The 22,634-nt window shown below is 47.2% G+C and overlaps 1 protein-coding gene and 1 long non-coding RNA gene across 8 annotated transcripts; one reads left to right on the forward strand and one right to left on the reverse strand.

Moving 5' to 3' along the window:
- The first annotated feature begins 8,536 nt into the window (after nucleotides 1–8,536).
- On the forward strand, nucleotides 8,537–17,638 carry LOC136486850 (uncharacterized). Of its 7 annotated transcripts, none has more exons than XR_010767018.1 (4): nucleotides 8,537–8,738; nucleotides 8,824–9,004; nucleotides 9,701–9,751; nucleotides 17,507–17,638. It is a non-coding gene; the product is annotated as an uncharacterized lncRNA (long non-coding RNA). The 7 variants fall into 7 exon arrangements; XR_010767017.1 differs by having other exon boundaries at nucleotides 8,824–8,937; XR_010767020.1 differs by lacking the exon at nucleotides 17,507–17,638 and adding an exon at nucleotides 16,200–16,214.
- On the reverse strand, nucleotides 9,705–18,854 carry LOC136486849 (disease resistance protein RGA5-like). Its single transcript, XM_066483886.1, has 4 exons — nucleotides 17,458–18,854; nucleotides 15,221–17,120; nucleotides 14,443–14,640; nucleotides 9,705–11,343 (listed from the first exon to the last, which is right to left on the reverse strand). Exons 1-4 carry the CDS (start codon nucleotides 18,285–18,287, stop codon nucleotides 11,101–11,103), a joined length of 3,171 nt encoding a protein of 1,056 aa, XP_066339983.1. The 5' UTR covers nucleotides 18,288–18,854; the 3' UTR covers nucleotides 9,705–11,100.
- Nucleotides 18,855–22,634: the final 3,780 nt, after the last annotated feature.

A 22,634-nucleotide genomic window follows, 5' to 3' on the forward strand; every position in this document is an offset into this window, starting at 1 on the left:
TCATCGTCTCTAGGTCGATGCTATCCCCATAATGAGAATGAGCAATCGCAAAGGATTGGTTGACCCCGGTGTGAAGGGCGTCCCTCTCGAGCTGGCGCACCCATGCCATGATCTTGATGGCACGGGCTATGAATGAACTAGTCCCCTTCGACCGCACCACCTCCAGGTCATCACAGACCACTCCGAGGGCGGTGCTCAGGATACTGAGCTCGTTGCTCTCCGCTTGAAGGTTCCTCCTCGCCTCGGCGAGGTCCATGGCTAGCCCGGCAGAGATGCCCTCGGCCTCTTGCCTCTGGGTCATCATGGTTCCAAGCTTGGCCTAGAGGGAGTTGATCTTCTACTGCGCATCGTCGTGCTCTCGAAGGGCCTGGTCATGCTCCTTGTGAGCCATGCCATGCTCTGAGCGGAGCCTCTCCATGGTTTGGAGTAGCTCGTCCCGCTCCTTGCGCAACTAGGCAACCGCCACAACGTCTAGACTCGCCTTCTTCTCTAGGGCCGCGAGCTTCTCCTCGGCTCCTAGCTTTAGCTCCCACTCCTTCTTAGCCTCGGCCAGAAGGTCGAAGATCCACCAGTGGGTCTCGGCGTCCTTCTGGAGCAGCTCATCCTGCTCCCTCCTAACCTTGGCTGCCTCCTCGTCTTCCTTCCGCGACCTAGCCAACTAGGCCTCGAACGCCCTCTTGGCCTCGTCCGCATGCCAATAGGCCTCGGCCACCCGTGACCAGAGACTGTCTGACTCCTCGGCAAGGGGAGTTAGCTCAGCCACCTTCTGCTAGGTGGCAGCAAGCTAAGCCATTGCCTCCCCATGCAGCCACGCCTCCTCGACGAGGTAGTCCTAGGTTCCCTTCTACTCACGAAGGAACCACGACTTCCCCCGGCTACGATTGATGACGGACTAAAATGAGACGATGGTCAGAATACAAAAATATGCGGAGAAAGGAAAAAGCAAGAAGTAGGATCAAGCAAGTACTCGGCCAGCGGGAACAACAACATCGACCAAGGCACCCCAGGCATGGTCTAGAGCTTCAAGCATGGACGAGACTCCCACATCAAGGCTCTCTCGCTCCATGCTCTCGGTGGTGTTGTCGAGGGTGAAGAGTGTCAACGCTGGGTCCTCTAGACTTGTCCACCGGAGCAAGGGTTCGCCTCGCGTAGGCGAGTCACCACCTACCGATGTTAGGGCTAGAGATGACTTCCCGCCGACTCCAGGCGCCGCTGAGCCCTCTCGCCACGACGTTCCCGCCGGGACACCCCCTCCAGCGATGGAAGGGGTCAGCGGTATGGGCGCTGACCTCTCTCCCACCACCACGATGTCCGAGGACCCCTCGGTCGTGTCCCCCTCCGTTTGGCCCACGTTAGGCACCATCGCTTGGACCGTCGGTGGCGCGGGTCGTGCCACTGCCTTTGGTGCCGCCATGGTTGCGTATGGCTGTGGCCTGCCTATCACACCCGCTGCCACCTCCACCTGCATCAGTGGGGCCTCAACCGGCTGCATCACGCCCACTGCGGTCGGTGCCATGAGCGTAGAAGGCAGCTCCATCCGCCCCTGACGTTGGTAGTGGTATCACCTCCATCATTGGCTGCTCAATGACCTTTGAGGGCATCCCTTGAGCCCCTGCACCCGCTTGTCCCACTGAGGGCACGAGCATGATCGTAGGAGGCACCTGATCGACCGGCGACACGGTCACACTGGTGCCGCTCCCACCCAAAATGGTTGTGATGGCAACCAATGGCTGTCGCCCCTGTTGAAGGGCGACGCTCTTTGGCGCCAGCGCCAAAGGATTACGCTGCCTCAAGACGCTGCAAGGAACGAAAAGCATAAGTCACGATGAAAATAGAGAAAATAGAGGAATTGGTGACTTACATCGACGCTGTTTGGCAGCAGATATGTTTGGGGGGTGAACCCCCAGACCTCTGCTCCGCCTCATCGGGGTGAGGTCGTTTCGAGCCCACCCCCTGCTCTCGAGCAGAGGGGCTCACTCCCCTTGCATCTTGGGGCGCGACGGTGGAGCCACCCACCAACACTGGCACCTCAGGCATGGCAGTGGATCTGCCCACCCCTATCGATTCCTGGGGCAAGCCGATGGTCTGGCCTATCTCCACCGGCCCCACGGACGCGCCCTCCCCTCCATGGAACGGGAAAGGTCCCGACTCCTACAAGGACGAGCGAATACCTGTCAGCACATTCTCGCTCTCCAATCATCCCACTCGATGTTGTCGACTATCTCATTGTCATCTCCCTCATCATCGTCATCGTCGCTATCGGTGTCCTTACCTCGCTCCTATGCCTGCAGCTTCTGCTGCCTCTTCTTCCTCTTGTCCTCCTTCGCCTTCCTAAGCATCTCGCCCTCGACGCGATTCGCCGCCCTCATGGACGAATCCCTTGGCAACAGAGCCAGGTGATCTATGAGGACGAGGTCCCTCGGCTGGTCCCCCCATCTCAATGTTAGTATCAAAAGGTCGGGAGATCAATTGAAGAGAAGGCATGAGGAGAGGAAACTTATGATGACGACGTAGCCTGGTTTCGGCTGCATCGGAGGATGCCCTGGCACTAGGTACATGAAATCAAGGGGGGCACCGGCGTCATCCCACAAAGGCTCCATTGCCTCCTTAATGCGCTGCATGACTTCAGAGGGGGAGAGTGCTCCCTCGGCGAGCGTCGTCCCGTCGAATGATGCCTCGGGCGCCATCGCATATAGCAGAAGCGTCCATCTCATCAACGGCGCCACCCTCCTCACATGGTAGGCCCTGATGATGCCCGACCCCTTTAGGCCGCTCTCCTTCAGAATGCGGATGGCGGTGAAGTGGTCCTAGATCTTCTTCTTGTCCTTCTCCGGGACACCCCACTTCCTCCATGATTCTAGGGCCTCCTCGACCAGGCGCCCGGTGAACTCTGGCAGGGGGGCGTCGGCGTCGTTCTTGGGATAGAACCACTGCGAATGCCATCCCTTGTTGGAGGTCGACAGCCACATCGACGGGTACTCGCCGACCCGGTTGTTCCGGAGGTGGATGCCGGCGCATCCCATCGGCGTATGCAGCTCCTGCCTGCCTCCCTTCTCTCTCTTCTTTTGGAGGGTGCCGACGAAGAAGTGCCGCCACAGATCGAAGTGGGGACTGATCCCTAGGAATCCATTGCACAGGGCGATGAACGCCGCCATGTGCTGGATCCTGTTGGGATTGAGGTGCTACAACTCGATCTTGTAGTAGTGCAGCAGCCCTCGGAGAAATCTATGAGCGGGCAGCGAACCCGTGCTCATGGAAGTGCGCGAAAGACACCACATAGCCGTTAGGTGGTGACGGCATCTCCTCCTCGCCAGGCAGCCACCACTCCTAGGCCGTTGTCCACGCACAGAGAAGGCCACAATAGATGAGGCCCTCCATACGTTTGAAGGTGATGTCAAAGCAGCACCACGGATCCATTAGAAGATGGGAGTGGGTGGATACGAGCTCGACGGTGACTAGGACGCGAATGCAGAAAACCTTAGGCGATTGGTGGCGGCGGTCGTGGCTGTGGAGGCAAGAAGGCAAGATATAGAACCCTGGGGGCGAACCCTTCGGTTTTATAGGGGCGACGGATGCAAGGAAACCAACCGTCCACCTAGATCTTTGCACCTGCCACGATTTGCCACAACATCCTGCCATGGGAAGTGCGCAAGCAATCTTTATCCGCTCCCTCAGAAAGCTCACTGGACGTTTTGCCTTTCTGGATGGGCCATGACTTGTCACAAGTAAGAAGGATATGGGTCAAAAACACCTCCACGTCCCTCCTGGGACCAGGAGTCTGAAGGATTGGCCCATCGGCGGTTTCAACAACCCCTCCGGGCACCCTTAGAACAAGGGATAGAATGGGATGGGCCCGCAAGCGGCCAGTACCCAGGCGCACAAACGCCGCGGGCATCCCGACTCACATCTGAGTCTCGACGGGTTACGATCCGTGGTCTTCTCTCAAAGAAAGGCACATAGCCCTCGGGATCGATCGAACGGACCAGAGAACTATACGGATCGACTGCTAAGAGTCTAGGGTCAGCCACCAAGCTGACCCCAGCCAGATCCCCATGAACGGGATGTCGGGACTCCAATCAAACTATCCAGCTAACAAACCACCAAGTTTCATGGCCATACCCGCAAAGGGTCCGGCCTTGATAAGAGGGAATCATTGTCCCTAGGACATGTCGCTGGCAACAAAAGAAGGCCAGGGCTCTTAGAGTCCTCCCTTTCAAAAAAACCTCCGAAGGAGTATTCCACTCCTCCACAGGCTCGGGGGCTACTGTCGGGGACCAATACTAGGGTACCCAAAGAGAAGGTGCTAATAACCATCAATGTTGATTCATCCGAGTGGTCAAGAGCGCGGCTATAGCTCTTGCCGACCACCGAGGTCGTGGGCTCCGCCTCATCCGACCCTCAAGGGTTGGCTCTGCCTTGGCTGACCCCCCAAGGGTTGGCTCCGCCTCGATCGACCCTCGAGGGATGGCTTTGCCTTGGCTGACCCCCCGAGGGTTGGCTCCGCCTTGGCCCAACCCCCAAGAGGGGCTCTGCCTCGCCCGATGTCTAAGGGTTGGCTCCGCCTCGCTCGACGTCTAAGGGATGGCTCCACCTCGTCTAACCCCTAGGGGTTGGCTCTGCCTCACCCGACGTTTGAGGGTTGGCTCCACTTCGGCTGACCTCCCAAGGGTTGGCTCCGCCTCGATCGCCCCTCGAGGGATGGCTCTGCCTCGGTTGACCCCCAAGGGTTGGCTTCACCTTGGCCCGACCCCCAAGGGGGGCTCCGCCTTGCCCGACATCTAAGGGTTGGCTCCTCTTCGTCCGACCCTCGAGGGTTGGCTCCACCTCGCCCAACGTCTAAGGGATGGCTCCACCTCGTCCGACCCTCGAGGGTTGGCTCCACCCCGCCCAACGTCTGAGGGTTGGCTCCACTTCGGCTGACCTCCCGAGGGTTGGCTCCACCTTGACCGACCCTCGAGGGATGTCTTTGCCTCGGCTGACCCCCCGAGGGTTGGCTCTGCCTTGGCCCGACCCCCAAGGGGGGCTCCGCCTCGCCCGACGTCTAAGGGTTGGCTCTGCTTCGCCTGACCCCCGAGGGTTGGCTCTGCCTCGCCCGACGTCTAAGGGATGGCTTCGCCTCATCCGACCCTCGAGGATTGGCTCTGCCTCGCCCGACGTCTAAGGGTTGGCTCCGCTTCGCCTGACCCTCGAGGGTTAGCTTCGCCTCGCTCGACGTCTAAGGGATGGCTCCGCCTCGCCTGATCCCTTGAGCACGGCTCTCAACGGAAGCCCACATCGCCACCAACCACTAAGGGCCAGAAAGTACAACCCAAGGTCAAACTTCTGACATCGTGCAGGGAGCGGTCACGTCTCAACACTGTTGGGATTATGCCCTAGAGATAATCATAGAGATGATTATATTGCCTTGTATCCATGACATATTATGAGTTCATTGAATTTCCATTAAAGACAACCTGTATCGATTAGCAATTATGTGAATTGTTTGTGAAACTCTTTTACTTGTATGGTTATTCTAATGTTGTCCTTGGTCAGTGTTCGTGTGAGGACACACATGAATAATGGATCAACACATTATTAGTTGATGACTATGTTTCACAAGTCATAGACATGGAGATGTCAAACTAATAATGTGGGCACATGTATGACATGGGGCTGGACTGACCCAACGTGAGATATTGTTATTATCTCTATTCACATCATGTACGTTATGTCCTTAGACCTGAGATTGTTGTATGTATTCAAGATGTGAAATGACCTACTCAGGGACTATCAAATGCTACTCCGTAACAGGGTAGTTATAAAGGTGGTTTTTCGGGTTTGTCGGGAAACATGCTATGAGACATAGACAATCAAGATGGAATTTGCCCCTCTCTATATGAGAGAGATATCATTGGATCACTCTAATGATTAGATCAAGAAATGCATGGCCGTGCTTGGGTCAAGTGTTAACCTATGAGTTGGACCAAATATCGTGAGGCAAGGGAATAACAAGTATATGGTTTTGTGGTGGTTCGTCTGATATGATCTTTGCGTACGCATAGGAGTTGACATGCCTTGCTAGAGGCCGCTATCAACTAATGGCCGAGTAGGAGTACTCAGGCCATGTCTATGTGTGCGTGAACCCATGGGGTCGCACACTTAAGGGGCTGGAAGCCTAATTCGGATTGGATCCGAGTTAGACAAGGCTTAGGGTTACTAATGGGCCTCCAACTCGGGAGCTCATTAGGGACGCCTATAAATAAGTAGGGTGGGCAACAGGGCTAGGTATCCCACGCCAATTTGGCAGCCGCCACCGCCCATCCTACGCCCGCGCCTACTGCTCCTCGTGGACCTAGTAGTCTGAAGGCGCGACGCTTCCTCCCTGTATGTGTGGATACCTCGAAGGTGCTGCATCTGGAGCACAAGGACAAACCGCATGAAGGAGACGGACGAACGGACGACCTTGCAATTGCACGGCACTACTACGACGCGTACGACTACATCGAGTCACTTCCGCTGCACCTGCGCGTCTAGTGGTAATCCCGTGATCTATAACTAGCAGTAGATCCTGGTTTATGAGGTTGAATTTTTTGTTTTCCGGCTAGCGTAGTATCCTCATAACCCTACAAACACGACCCATCCCCGTGACATGTCATTCTGGGGGACTCACATCGTCCACAGTGATGGATGCATGGTCACTATGCTGCCTACTCCCTGTATGGTCGCTGATCAGCACGCTGGTTCGTCGCGCCGCTCGCCGGGGCGGAGTGGGATGTTACAACCCGACTAACAACGACAGGGCATGGCATCATCAAGCGGATAGGCGCCTGGCGTGGGTCTGTCCCTATCACCACCAACCATGTCAGTGGGGCCCGCACAAAGGAAAGGAAAGGCCCAGTGACCCTGAAGGACTTCCTCTCCCTCTCGTTCTTCTCTTTTCTCCCATTGTAACCCATGCTTTTCCTTGGTCTATAAAAGGGAAAGCAGGGCATCCCTTAGGGGGGCATCGGACACTGCATCGAACAAGCGACCCATCACACATCAGATCGGACCATGGATCCAGCATCCGAACATGTCCGAGCTCGAACTCATCACAACACACACCACCAGAGACTTAGGACCTGTTCATCTCTCGCCCGTTTGTAACCCATACTATGAACTTTCCAGTGCTAGTAACACAAGCGGCAGCAATGAACTGGACGTAGGGACATTCTACCCGAACCAGTATAAATCTCGTATCCTCTTAGCACACCATCCGAGCCAGACGCGCAATAATATAAATTTACTCGTTGGTGTTTACTCGAAACACCGACACGTTGTTTATCAAGGAGATTGTGAGGTTGCATGGTGTGCCCAAGTCTATTGTGTCAGATTAGGACTTTAAGTTTGTGTCTAATTTTTGCCAAAGATTGCATAGTGCTTTGCGCACAAAACTTGACATGAGTACTTCTTTCCACCCTTAGACACATGGTGAGTCTGAGTGTACTATTCACACCTTGGAGGATATATCGCATGCCTATGTGCTTTCATGGAAGGGAGTTGGGAAGTTCACTTGCTTTTGGCGGAGTTTACTTACAATAACAAGTTATCAGGTTAGTATTCAGATGGCTCCATACGAAGCGTTGTATGGGCATAGATGGATTTCTGCACGTTGTTGGGATGTGGTTGGTGAGCGCTCCTTAGTTGGTCCAGAGTGGGTACGACAGACTCATGATAAAGTCCGTGATATTCGACAAAACTTGTTGACTGCTCAGAGTCGGCAGAATAGCTATGCAGATGTTAGATTAAGGGCTTCGGAGTTTGCAGTGGGAGAAGAGGTGATCCTGAAGGATTCATAGAGAAAAGACATTGTTTTATTTTGGTACAAAAGGGAAGCTTAGCCCGAGGTACATTCGACCTTATGTGATTATCGCTCGTGTAGGTGCATTACATGTCGGTTGCAGTTGCTGAAGTCTATGTTAGGATAGGAGCACACCCGGTGTTTCATGTCTCTATGTTGAGAAAATACTTATCATAAATCAAGACATGACTATGAAACATCATCTTGCGCAAGGGTTGGAGTTCTCCTTGTGACGCGCAACCGGATGATAAAATATGTCAAGGTCTTTAGGAAGAATTTGACACAACGAGAAGCCACCTCGGAGTTTGAGGATCATGAGAAGTATGTTGAACTTTCGAGCCTGATAAGTGTTTTTTTAGCATGTGGTTCAATTCTTGTTTTGTCCATAGTTCTGCTTGGAAGGAGGGGAGAATGTAATAACCCAAGAATAAATGCTATAAATAAGAATTTTAATATGGATCAAGTGTTTTTTTGGCGAAGGCTGACCGGATTTAAAGAAAGACTGAAAATTTGACTTTTGATCCATTGTTCGGATGGATTAATGAAGACCACCATTGCGTAGCGTAGAGCTCGTCGAATACTTATTCGCATTAATCGGCCCGTCGATGGTGAAGTTATATTATTTGTTAGTTTTATGTAAAAAAAAAAAAAACAAAGGCCACGTACCTGTTATGGAGACCTGGCGTGGGTTTTTTTTTTTCTTCTTGACCAATTCCCCTTCCGTGACTTTCCATATGCCATGTTTCTCCCCTATGGCCGAACCTCTCGTTTGCCACCAGCCCTAGCTCTTTGATTCACGCAAGAGAAAAGGGAAGAGGAAGAATAAGAGAGGAAGAGAGAGGATTTAGGGCTTGCTGGTGTCATCTGCCGTCGTCTGCCACCGCAGTTGTCCGGGGCGCCGTTCTTTCACGGATGTTTGGTTAGGCATCATCTTGTCTCCCTATTTTTGCCATCAATTTATTGTTCCCTTGCTGTCCATGATGGTTACCCTACGTGCGACGTAGATCGGAACACCGATCCAGTCATAGCGGCGTAGATCGCTGTGAAGTGGAGAAGAGAAAGGAAGGAAGGAGTGGATCGCCCGGAGTTTGTCGTCATGCTTGCTGTATTTTCCGTAGGTGAGATGCCAAATGCTAATCCACCTCTTTGGATCAAGTTTTGTGGATGGAATCATTGAATTAGAAGGTAATTCCCGAAATTGTCGAAATTAATTTTCGTCCATGTTCTGAAATTCTGTCAGACTGAACAGTGTCTGTTCATCTTTGTTTTAGAGTATCTTAATGGCCTTAATAAATTTTATCACTGTGGACAAAGTCGTAGATACCTTTCTTTCGACTGCAAGATCACCCTCATAGCCTCTGTATTTTTGAAGATATGGTTTTCCTAAGAATTTTTTTTTTGCAGTGACAAGAATCTAAACACTTTTAGATTATCCAATTTGTGGCCCTTGTAATGGAGGAATTTGAACTTGTGATCTAAATGAAAGTTGTATAATTTTTCTTAATCTTTCCAGATTGTTATACAACATATTTTGTGGATGAGTATACCTCCGGTTATCAAATTTATAATATTGTTGTCTTGTTTTGACCGTCGGAAAGTTCAGTTAAATCAAGAGGATGATTATGCTATCTTGGTGACCCCTTATGCAGAATTTTATAATACAAAAGTTGTAGATAATGGAGTTCTCTATCACCTGGAAGATTTTCAGAAATTTTGAATGTATAGTTAAATGTCTATGAAAAAGAGAAGGGACAGTGCTGCTGTCATGATTGGTAGCGAAACGGTAGATACTTAAACGATGGGTTTGAGATGCTTTAGTGTGTAATTGTTGTTTGTCTTGTTAGTATGATGATGTTGGTACTGAGGTTGGCTTATGATCAGGTGGTTTGCCTTGGGAGCGTGCCTAGTTCTTTTGCTTGATCGTCGGTAAAGGCAAGTAAACGTGGCGCCGTGGTCCACATGCTTTAGCTTTGTTGTTTGAATTGCCTCCACTAAATTTTAGTTTCTCACACTAGCCATATAATCTAAAATCTGAAGTTTTTGCTTTACTTTGAAGTATATTATTTCATATCTTGTGGTATTACTTTTGAATTATGAAGTACATGAAGTGCATACATTGCAACATTTGCATTTTGCACTTTTTCCATTGATATGCATTTGAAAGAAACCGTAGCCGAATTGGTGCGGTAAGTACTGGTACAACAACGCACGTTGATGAGCAATGTGGTTGTAGCAACGCACGTTGATAAGCAATGTGGTTGCAGCCCTCACACCCTCTCCTTGGGATGTGTGGGTAGAAGTGAAGTCATACATTGCATTGCATCATTTGCACTTATACTTTGAAGTATATTTATATTTCTATGAAGCAATTGATGTATCTTTATAATGCTATTTAAATTTGATGCTTAAACAAGCTGTGATTTAAATAACTCAGTTAAGGCAGTTTGCTTGCTGAGGTTTTCCATAAACCTCATACGCTTGTTCCCCCATCTCATGTACATGAGCTTCAAGGATGATTGGTGGGATGGGAGTAGTAGCACATGTGCACACCTGTTGACATATACTTCAAACAAACATAATTGTTCAAACAAATTAGTTGGTTGTTTTCTTACATTGTAATAAACACCTGAGGTTTGCTAGTTGTTGTTGAAGCTGTCTTTGTTTATGTCATGATAGAAGACTTAATTTAATGTTCAACTTAGATGACGTTTGTTGCTTCCGCGTACTCCGTTGTTGTAGTGTAATGTGGTAATTCTCTAGAGGACTGTTGTGGTTTCTTTTGGGGTGTTACACTTTCCTTGGAGCCATCTTCCTTCATTTCTTTACATCTTGTTTGTTTGTTTGTTTGTTCTTATGGCCTGAAAGCGCATAGGCATCTTTTCCATATATTGAATCACTCTGCTTATACTAATTCCTATCTATTTTTGAGCATGGCTCCAAGTCTAACTTTGGCCTTCTACAAGTGAAGGTACTTAGATAATACTAAGGATTCTAATACCTCCTTTGTACTGGAAAAATAAGTTTGTAATTTTTGACTCGTATAGAATTGGTAAAAGCTTATATCTGGTGCTTTCCTGGCATTTAGTTATATGGCAATTATCATTGTACATATAATATTGCAAGTTTGCAACATAAAATGATCCTGATTGAATAAGTGAATTAAAAAAGTAACTAGGAAAGATTATTTGAAATATAAGCCTGCAAAGCTCAAATCCTGGTTGACATCATTTTTAGGATATATACCAAAAAGAAAACATCGTCTGCATCAAGATAGATAATGTTCAGATGGGATGAAAGTAGACACCAATTGCATCAAGGTGGTTCCCTGAGCGCCCAAAGAATCCAACAATGCTACTATTTTTCTTTGCTCTAGAGCAGAATCGAGTACCTCGTGGTTCCCCAAATGGCCCATAGCAACGTACATTGGACACAAGCTTAAGTGATGTTATAACCTCTGATACATCACTGAATGGGCCGGTTGTCCCAGAAACTTCCATGAGATATTCTGAAGTGCCAAGGACGATCTGCACAAGATAAATGAAAGTTAATTGTACCAACCAGTTAAGAATATGTTTTACAAGGAGAACATAAAGTCATTTCATGTGTCTATCTTAAACACTAAATAATAATTATTGCATAAATCCATAGCTAGCTTGAGCAGTTTTATGAAAACAGCCTCTAAACAAAAGGAAGATCCACTCCATCACATTTATTAAAATGGCCAAACAATATAACAAAGCAAACAAACTATAATTTTAGCGGGTTGCTAGTTACCAACCTCTCAAAGTAAGGGGATCATGTACATTCTTCAAAATTTTTTAGATAAGGGAACAAAGTTCCAGCCTCTACTATCCGGAAATGGTACACAGCTGAGAGTCACCGGTACAAAAAAAAAAAAAAACGCCATAAGGCGGACACACCCAAACATAAGACAAGATGTGCGTACATTCTTCAAAATAGGAGCCTCATTGTGAAATTTTGGAAAATGGCCACAACAATGAAAGAAGTTGAGAAAAATGGCTCCTTTAGTCGAGCTAGAGAAACAAGAAGGTTTATTATATAATGTAGACATACCACTTCCGATCGGTAGGAAGAATATGCAGTAATATAGTTGACTATCACTGTTATTATGTGCGACAAATTGGCAGTAGAATGTGACTATCATTGACAGTGATATGCAACTATCATTGCTGGCTTGAGGCTCAAATTGGCAGTGGCATACCCCATGTTTTTGAGGCGTCGCCTAGGCGACAAGGCGTGGCAGAGGGGCTGGGCGTCGGGGGCGCCACGACCTGGAGTGGTATGGCGTCCGCTTAATCGCATTAGGCGTCGCCTAGGACTGGTTTGGCGTCGGGCGGACGCCTACAAGCTCGCCGCGGACGCCGGATGCCAGTTCGCGAGGGGAAGGGCGCCAAAAGACCGTGGCCCTCGCGATCGCGGGAAATCGACCGCGCAAAAGGAAATCGACTGCGCGGTGGCTGCGCGGCGGGAAATCGACTGCGCAGGGGGGAAATTGACCGCGCAGGAAGTAGATAGGCCCTTCCGCGCGGGAAATTTACCGTGCGAGGCCTTTACCCGCGGCCACGACTGAGATCGAGGGGAGAGGAAAAGAGAAAGGCGGCAGGAAGACCGGGCGACCGGAAGAGGAAGAGAGAAGGAGGCGGGCTTACCTCGAGCTCCGCTTGGCTGCTCCTCTGCTCCAGTCCACCGGCTGGCCGCCCCTGCTTTGCACATCGCGACTCTGCCTCTGCCTCGAGTCCGCACATCCGTCCGCACCTGCTCTGCCTTGCCTTGGTCGGGTACTTCCCCTTCCGCCTGGTATGCCTCTCGTCTCCTCTGCTTTCCCTCCTACCTCCTCTGCTTTCCCAAATATTTGAGGCGTGTACTCTGCAGTCTGCTTTCCCTCCCCTCCTCTGGAGCCATCTGCTTCCCTCTTCCTCTGTTTCCTTCCCTCTTCCTCTGTTTCTTTCCCTGTCTCTCATGCTTTGTTACAGAGAGGTGACTGGAACTGCTCGAGTTCTTTGTTTTTACAGTTACAGCTAATAGCACAATGGCGAGTACATCTTCCATTACCAGCAATTATGATATTAGAAACTAATTTGTTGCTATTGAGTGATGAGAGATTTCAGATTTGCTATTTTGCTACTTTATTATGTTGTGCACTAGCACTCTTGGTAGCTAATTTATTATGGTATTACATGCTAAGACTTGCAATATTAAGGTATGATTTGCTTCTGAATTTTAGTAGCATATATATTAAGATGATCATATGGCGCCTAATAAATGTGTGTATGGCGTCGCCTAGGCGTCCGCCACAAACGCCTAGGCGTTGTGAAGGGGGTCGGGCGCCGCGCCTCGCCGTGGCGCCTCAAAAACATGGGGCATACCACTACCAGTTTGAGCCAGAAACTGTAGTGGTAGTTGTTTTTACTTATAGTTCTTGGCTTGCCCGATTATTAGTAGCCAGGGCTGGCTAGCTGCAAACAATAGTGTTGAGGCATCACTAAGGTTCCATTTTGAACCTGTTGTACTAAACTATTGTGTAGTAATAGGATTAACTCTAGAGACATGTACATCAACTATTTAAACATGTGTACCCTACAGGATACAAATTCATTTTTTCTATTTCAAATTGCACATAGATAGAATGGTATAAATGAAATCCCAAAGTCTACACAAGTACAAAAGACATATACTATACAGCATTTTGCATTAGAAATTATTTTGCACAAATTTATTCCTGACATCGATTTTCATTCACTTTAGGGAATTGTGCAAATAACTATTGAAATACCCTTGGTCATTTGGGAAAATAAAAAGGGAAGGGGTTAAACCATCGAGTATAAATAATAACCCTATGAAAATGCAAACCATTTGTAGCTTCTCAGCTTTCAAACAACCTATAGAGCTAATCATTATTGGTAAGCAAAAACAAAAAAATGACAACTAAATCAAATAATTTTTTCCTAACTTTACAAAGAAGTTACTTGATGAAGAATCATGGGCCACCATCTCTAAGCCCTTGCCTGCTATGGTCTTTTCCATTGAATTGTGAAAATAGTTGACATAGGGTTCAAAATATCGACGGAATTTTGGCCAAATTTCAATGTTTTGGCTACCACTTAAATGATCCATACTGAATCCTAAACCCTGATTTGCGTCGCCTTCTTTCAACTAGAGGACTCTTGAGCCCATTTTTTTTTCATTATATTTCTTGACTTCCATCTCACTGTATGGATATATGTAATCATGTTAAATTTTTATAATACTTAAAACACTCAAAACTCAATTCATTGCAAAGCGTCTATTAAAACATCACTGAAATTTTGGCCAAATTTGCTGAAATCCCAAAGTCTAACCTTACCCGACCTGATCTAGGCACCATTTGCTATATCATGAGCAGTAGTGTAGTGCAAAGTTTGGAGACTCTCAAGTGATAGTAGGCCTTTTATCTTCTTACCCATTCGATTCTAGGAATTGTTTCTTACAAAGGAAAGATATTGCAACAAATATAACCCTGCCTGAAATATTTGAATACTTGTTTTGAATTATCGAATTCAGCCAAGAATGAAAAAGATACCATGCATCATGTCTGCCTTGCATCATTTGTTAAGTGTACTCACCGTTTGGACATTCCCAAGAATGCCACCCCAAAATTGTGTTGTGTGCCGGTGCCCGTTTCTATCCCAGTAAGAAAATGCAAGCGCGTCGATAATTGTACCACTACAAATTATCACACTTTCCAAATGATGTGGTATCACCTTGATGTCGCAAGTATCACCACCATTTCCACCCCATGGGCCCATTTTTGAAACCATAGCCTGCATGGTGAAGCCACATTTGAAACAAGAGGAATATTTAATGCTCGTAATTATGTTTAACATGATGCTTTGGACTGATTAATACCACAAACAATAATTTATATTCCCTCACTATTGTATCATAGATGCTTTGGACTGATTAATACCACAAACAATAATTTATATTCCCTCACTATTGTATCATCCACCCCACCCCTAGCTTTTTCAACGCCAACCTCCTCACACATAAAACTTTCACGCCTCCCCCTCTTTCAAAGTCTCACATCACATCCCTATGAGAATGCTATTTCCGTACTAGCAGCATTGCTACCCTTGGCCACACAAAGCATCCATATGACAGCTTCCTACCACATGTTTCTGTGGTTCTGCTCCATAATCATCTTCTAATTAATCTATGCTATCCTCCTTCGCTACTTGCTAGCACTGAAGTCTTTGCACTCCCTCTCTTCTAGTTGTTGCCATCTTACTTAGCAAAGTCAATCACTCACCATCACTACCATAGTGAAAGTACAAGTGAATTGCACACCATTTGATATAAGCTTAGACTTTAGGTTACTTTTGGGTAAAGAGAAAATGTTACCTCTTCTTCTGTTTTCCTTGTTTCATCTGGGACTTGTAGCTTCCTATCATCCCGTATCAAAACAGCCTCAAAATGCCTGAATATATCAAGTCTAGGGTGATTCGGATTCACAAATGCGGCCTTCCTAATAGTAGCATCAGCTCGCTCTACTTCACATGCATTGGAAGTCCCACAATCAATTCTTATCATAGCATACCTCAGAGAAGAGAGGTTCTCCAAGCCGAGATCAAAATCCTTAGTCTCTTGAACTCTAAAGCCAAGCTCAAGGTTTTCAAGCCTTGGCATAGCTTTCTGTGCAAATAGCAGCCTCATTGCATTACTGACAAACGAGAACTTAACTAGAGACTGGAATTCTTCATGATCAATTCCAATAACCAACTTTTCTGGTTCAATTTTGAGCACCATAAGACGGACATCAAGCAAACACCACAAGGACCCAAGATTTTCGAAATCTTCTTGTGTTAGTGTTTTGAGCTTCATGTCTAAGGTGTTGAGGCATAAGAGAGAGGAATTTATCCACATTGACAATTTGGATAAGAAGCCACCTAAAATGCACAGTTCATGGAGTTTTTCCAGGTTACTCAATGAATCAGTTAAATGTTTCTCACAATTCATATGCCTTGTACCACTAAGTGAAATGTGGAGAATCCTCAGTTCATTTAAGTTACCTAGCTCTGTTATTAGGTTCGGGGTTTTGCAGACACCAATATATGATAGGACCTGCAGAGATTTCATGGCCCCAAACCCAGATGGTAGCATCACTGACTTGTCAACGTGCAGTCGCACTAGCTGTCTTAGCTGAACAACTGTTGATGGAAGTTCACCTATGCTAGTTTTCCTTAAGTCCAATGTCTGCAGACAACGAAGTTTACCGATTTCTTTTGGGAGTTTTGCAATATTTGTATCCTTTAGTACTAGGGACCTCAGATGAAACAAATTGCCAAGACCATCAATTTGATAACTTTCTAAATCATGACAGCCTTCAAAATCCAGTACTCGCAATAGATGGAAGCTTGAGAGAGGAGGCAGTAAGTTAGCAGAACCAGGGAAGACAATGAGTGACCTCAAATGAGACAACTTAATTGCCTTCGGTATGGCTTGTCCTTCTGCATTGCTTTGAAAGGATAACCGATGCATTTTCTTGTGAAAGTATGTTGACTGCTTAGAAGGTATTGTGGTCGAAAAATTTTCTTCATATGACAAAGATGCAATGAGATCAAGTACCATATCATGCACACGACAAGTTAGTATACTGCCATGAGTGTCGATGTATTCTGGTTCTATCATGCTTCTATTAATGAGTTCATTGAAATATGTTCCACCAAGTTCATATAAGGTAACCACATCTTCTCCTGGTATAAAGCCCTCAGATATCCATCTACGTATCAATTGATCTTTTGATATATTGTAATCATCTGGAAATATACTTAGATACAGTAAGCAAGGTTTTAGATGGACAGGTAAACCATAATAACTAATAGATAATACCTTCCTCATATTCTCCACACTAGGGCTTTTATCAAGTCCTGTACCAATAGAATTATGGACATTGTACCATTGGTTGATATTTCTTGGTTTACTTGCCAATAAGCTGGCTACTGTGTTGATGGCTAAGGGAACTCCACCACATTTCTTTAAAATTTTCTCCGATGTTTCCTTCAGTTCTGAGTGACAACCATTTTCAGACCCAAATATTCTCTTGAAGAACAACTTCTTTGAATCATCATCGGAAAGAGGTTTTAGTTTATATATGGTACCATCAATCTCTGAGCAGCAAGATGTTGCAACTTCTAGTACACGGCTTGTTGTGATTATTCTACTACCACAGTTGTGAACTAATGCGCACTTGATGTGTTTCCATGCTGAAATGTCCCATATATCATCGAGGATAATAATGTACCTGTGGTTTCATAACATAATATAACTTCATCAAAGTAAGTAAGGTGAAATATAAAATGAAACAAACTACTGATGAGAGAGCTAATGCCTAGATTGGGTTAGTACTGGTAACCATACCTGCATTGTGAATGGGAAATTGTAGATTCCTCACTAATGTACACAGTTAATGAGGAACCTACAATTGCCCATTCACAATGCAGGAATGGTTACCAGTAAAACTAACCCTATGTAACTAGCAATGTCATATGAAAATTGAAATACTATTGGATTGTTTCCTTAAGTAACCTTATTTGGCTTACACTAGCTATACACCGGAACTTTATGATTTATATATGTACCTCTTATCATCAAGGAATAATCTGATTTTGTCAATAATTTCCTCCACAGGCCACGTTTCAGTGCTGCAATAATGTTGTTCACTAACTTGACGGAGTATGCTGCTGAGAATCCTGTTTAAATCAGGTCTAAGAGACACTGATACAAAAGCATGGCAGTCAAACTGTCCCCTAAGCTGTTGATACACAGCATTTGCAAGTGTTGTCTTACCCAAACCACCAACTCCTACAATGGAGATTACTTTCAGGCCATCCTCCAATGATGTGGCCTCTGGCTCCATCAGCATCTTTAGCTCTTCTTGTGGGCCACTGATGCCAACAAGTTTTCTAGCCTCTTCATAGAGACCAATTAAACGGGGATCAACTACTGTCGCTGTGGCGGCAGATCTGATGGAAGAGACACTGCTGTCAGTGCTGTATCTATCGCGCCTTGAAGCCACCTCCCTGACGAGCACCTTGATGCCTCTGATATCTTTGGCGATCCTATGGCGGGTGTTAGCAGTCGTCAGCAGTTTCAAACTCCTCTGAATGAAACCCCTGAATCCATGTAGCTCTGCTGGTGCTGATGGATCAGTGTCAACGCACACCATGAATCTGTCGATGCTGTCCTCGATGTCGTAGGACAGCTCTCTCACGTCCCGGGCCCAGATCCTCACCTGGTTGTCAGTTACCGGAGCATCTGACACCTTCTCAAGAGCTGCTTGCATGCTCTCCAGCTCTGCCTTCAGGAACATGATCTCGCCCCTGAGGCATCGCTGAAGCTTGTATCTATCCGTCAGCAGTTTGGCCAACTTGGGAAGGAGGGTGCCCAGCGCTCCGGTCATGATCTCCATCGATTCACATTCACCTGCTGGCAAGTGGCAACAGAAGCTAGCTGATCCTTGTCCCACACAATCCTACACAAAGATTGGAGCAGCATTAGTAGTCAGGTTTTTGTTTTTTTCTCCCCGGCCATAATAAGGTCAACAGAAAGCATCATTCCAATCAGAAAGCATAGCACGAACGAGAAATCAACATTACATTGGCGTATCCCTATTCCGTATTCGTTAGAGTTAGATAAACGAAGATATATCACAAAAATGCTGAACAAGGTCAGGTCAGTCGGCAACTGAAACATTCAGAATCCGGAGTCGGACTGAACAAGCTTGAACAAGATCTCTATGCTACAAGGCGACACAAGAAATTTTTTGCACTTTGCAGGTGGTTTGGCCTTGAGTAATTGCTGGCATCGACATTTGGCATCGAGGTACGTCATTGCGGTAAGCATGCATACCTGAATCTGAAGCCGAGGATTTTTCTACCAAAGCAGCAGCCTTTAATTTGGACTGGAATGGATGAAATCGATCAGTCCAGTCTTTGACTGCCGTGCTGATGCTCCCTACTTCCTGTAGTATTCATGGACACAATTTAAGCTCCAATTAAGAGGAGAAATAGAAACGTAAGCGGACACGGATCAATCTGGCATTATTACCTGTTCTCTTTGCCGCCGCCCCGATCGATGTGACCAGAGTTACTGGGTGGTGATCAGACGAGTTGGGGTAGCATCTGACGAGTTGGAAGCTGCTCAACGCAGCTGCCGCGCTGTTCCTTTTTCTGCTCACCAAGGTATCGTCGGCCAGCTGTCGATGAGAGAGTAGAGTATGAATAATAGGGCCATAGGGATTGGTGGCGGACAATAGCCCTCGTCACACTCATTCTCCGTGTAAAGTCAGCTCTCTATGTACAGAAGAATTCTATACTGATGACTTTCTTTTTTAGCAACTGTGTCTATCAAGTAAACGTATACTACCTCCGTTCCGAAAAGAATGTAACTCTCGTTGTCCAAGGAGTCACACAATCCTACACAAAGATTGGAGCGGCATTAGTAGTCAGGTTTTTGTTTTTTCTCCCCGGCCATAATAAGGTCAACAGAAAGCATCATTCCAATCAGAAAGCACAGCACGAACGAGAAATCAACATTACATTGATGTATCCCTATTCGTTAGAGTTAGATAAACGAAGATATATCACAAAAATGCTGAACAAGGTCAGGTCAGTCGGCAACTGAAACATTCAGAATCCGGAGTCGGACTGAACAAGCTTGAACAAGATCTCTATGCCCCAAGGCGACACAAGAAATTTTTTGCACTTTGCAGGTACGTCAGTGCGGTAATCATACCTGAATCTGAAGCCGAGGATTTTTCTACCAAAGCAGCAGCCTTTAATTTGGACTGGAATGGATGAAATCGATCAGTCCAGTCTTTGACTGCCGTGCTGATGCTCCCTACTTCCTGTAGTATTCATGGACACAATTTAAGCTCCAATTAAGAGGAGAAATAGAAACGTAAGCTGACAGGGATCAATCTGGCATTATTACCTGTTGTTCTCTTTGCCGCCGCCCCGATCGATGTGACCAGAGTTACTGGGTGGTGATCAGACGAGTTGGGGTAGCATCTGACGAGTTGGAAGCTACTCAACGCAGCTGCCGCGCTGTTCCTTTTTCTTTTCACCAAGGTATCGTCGGCCAGCTGTCGATGAGAGAGTAGAGTATGAATAATAGGGCCATAGGAATTGGTGGCGGACAATAGCCCTCGTCACACTCATTCTCTGTGTAAAGTCAGCTCTCTATGTACAGAAGAATTCTATACTGATGACTTTCTTTTTTAGCAACTGTGTCTATCAAGTAAACGTATACTACCTCCGTTCCGAAAAGAACGTAACTCTCTTTGTCCAAGGAGTCACACAATCCTACACAAAGATTGTACAGAAAGCATCATTCCAATCAGAAAGCACAGCACGAACGAGAAATCAATATTACAAATATTACATTGATGTATCCCTATTCGTTAGAGTTAGATAAACGAAGATATATCACAAAAATGCTGAACAAGGTCAGGTCAGTCGGCAACTGAAACATTCAGAATCCGGAGTCAGACTGAACAAGCTTGAACAAGATCTCTATGCTACAAGGCCACACAAGAAATTTTTTGCACTTTGCAGGTGGTTTGGCCTTGAGTAATTGCTGGCATCGACATTTGGCATCGAGGTACGTCATTGCGGTAAGCATACCTGAATCTTAAGGATGGCAGCGGTTCGGTTTCGGGTCGGATATCCTCGGGTTTCGGGTCCGCAGGTTTCGGTTTCGGTTCGTGGTTTTCGCCCACGGTTTTTCGGGTTCGGATACCCGAAATACCGCGGGTTTGGGGCGGGTTTGAAAAATAACCCACGGAGCTCCATCGGGTACCCGAAATAATTCGGCCTACTAAAGTCCCATTAGGAACCCTAGGTATATAACGGGAAGATACACCCAGGCGTCCAGGCTCCAGGCACACGCCGCACCCCGCACGGGCGCATGCCGCACGGCCGCACCCGGCAGCCCCCGCAGTCCCGCACGCCGCATGGGCGGCTCGGCGCACCCCCAGTCCCCCACCCCGCCGTCTCCACTGCCGACCACCTCCCCGCCGCCGGCCGTCTTCCCGCCTCTGGCCGTCTCCACTGTAGGCCGCACCGCGTTGCCGTGGTGTCGTGCGCTGTCCCGCGACCGCGAGTACGCGCCCCTCCCCCGGATCCACTGTCGGCCGCGCCCCGCCGCCGTGCGTCGCCCCGCGACCGCGAGACCCCGCCGCCGTGCGCCGTCCCACGAGGAGGCCGTGCCCCGCCACCGTGCCGGCACTGTTACTGTATTGATTAAGACTGGTGTATTGTGCAATGTACTGTTCATGTTCGGGTTTTGGTTAATCCATCGAGTTTCGTATACCCGTGGGTTTCGATTTCGGGGATGGATTTTCACCCAAATCGGTTTTCAGGTCGGATTCGGATTTTCGGTTCGGGTTTCGGTTTCGGGTGCCCAGGCACTCCACCCGATCCGAACCCACCCAGTTGCCAAGCATACCTGAATCTGAAGCCGAGGATTTTTCTACCAAAGCAGCAGCCTTTAATTTGGACAGGAATGGATGAAATCGATCAGTCCAGTCTTTGACTGCCGTGCTTCTGCTCCCTACTTCCTGTAGTATTCATGGACACAATTTAAGCTTCAATTAAGAGGAGAAATAGAAACGTAAGCTGACACGGATCAATCTGGCATTATTACCTGTTGTTCTCTTTGCCGCCGCCCCGATCGATGTGACCAGAGTTACTGGGTGGTGATCAGACGAGTTGGGGTAGCATCTGACGAGTTGGAAGCTGCTCAACGCAGCTGCCGCGCTGTTCCTTTTTCTGCTCACCAAGGTATCGTCGGCCAGCTGTCGATGAGAGAGTAGAGTATGAATAATAGGGCCATAGGGATTGGTGGCGGACAATAGCCCTCGTCACACTCATTCTCCGTGCAAAGTCAGCTCTCTATGTAAAGTCAGCTCTCTATGTACAGAAGAATTCTATACTGATGACTTTCTTTTTTAACAACTGTGTCTATCAAGTAAACGTATACTACCTCCGTTCCGAAAAGAATGCAACTCTCGTTGTCCAAGGAGTCACACAATCCTACACAAAGATTGGAGCGGCATTAGTAGTCAGGTTTTTGTTTTTTCTCCCCGGCCATAATAAGGTCAACAGAAAGCATCATTCCAATCAGAAAGCACAGCACGAACGAGAAATCAACATTACATTGATGTATCCCTATTCGTTAGAGTTAGATAAACGAAGATAGATCACAAAAATGCTGAACAAGGTCAGGTCAGTCGGCAACTGAAACATTCAGAATCCGGAGTCGGACTGAACAAGCTTGAACAAGATCTCTATGCTACAAGGCGACACAAGAAATTTGTTGCACTTTGCAGGTGGTTTGGCCTTGAGTAATTGCTGGCATCGACATTTGGCATCGAGGTACGTCATTGCGGTAAGCATACCTGAATCTGAAGCCGAGGATTTTTCTACCAAAGCAGCAGCCTTTAATTTGGACTGGAATGGATGAAATCGATCAGTCCAGTCTTTGACTGCCGTGCTGATGCTCCCTACTTCCTGTAGTATTCATGGACACAATTTAAGCTCCAATTAAGAGGAGAAATAGAAACGTAAGCTGACACGGATCAATCTGGCATTATTACCTGTTGTTCTCTTTGCCGCCGGCCCGATCGATGTGACCAGAGTTACTGGGTGGTGATCAGACGAGTTGGGGTAGCATCTGATGAGTTGGAAGCTGCTCAACGCAGCTGCCGCGCTGTTCCTTTTTCTGCTCACCAAGGTATCGTCGGCCAGCTGTTGAT

This window comes from Miscanthus floridulus, chromosome 10 (genome assembly GCF_019320115.1).
Source record: "Miscanthus floridulus cultivar M001 chromosome 10, ASM1932011v1, whole genome shotgun sequence".
In the NCBI taxonomy this organism is placed as follows: domain Eukaryota; kingdom Viridiplantae; phylum Streptophyta; class Magnoliopsida; order Poales; family Poaceae; genus Miscanthus; species Miscanthus floridulus.

Coding starts and splice junctions, on each gene's coding strand:
- LOC136486849 (XM_066483886.1), bottom strand. CDS start 18,287: ATGGAGATCATGACCGGAGCGCTGGGCACCCTCCTTCCCAAGTTGGCC. Junction 14,641..15,220: donor CAAGGAAAACAGAAGAAGAG/GTAACATTTTCT, acceptor TTCACCATGCAG/GCTATGGTTTCAAAAATGGG. Junction 11,344..14,442: donor TTCTTGGGAATGTCCAAACG/GTGAGTACACTT, acceptor TATCTTGTGCAG/ATCGTCCTTGGCACTTCAGA.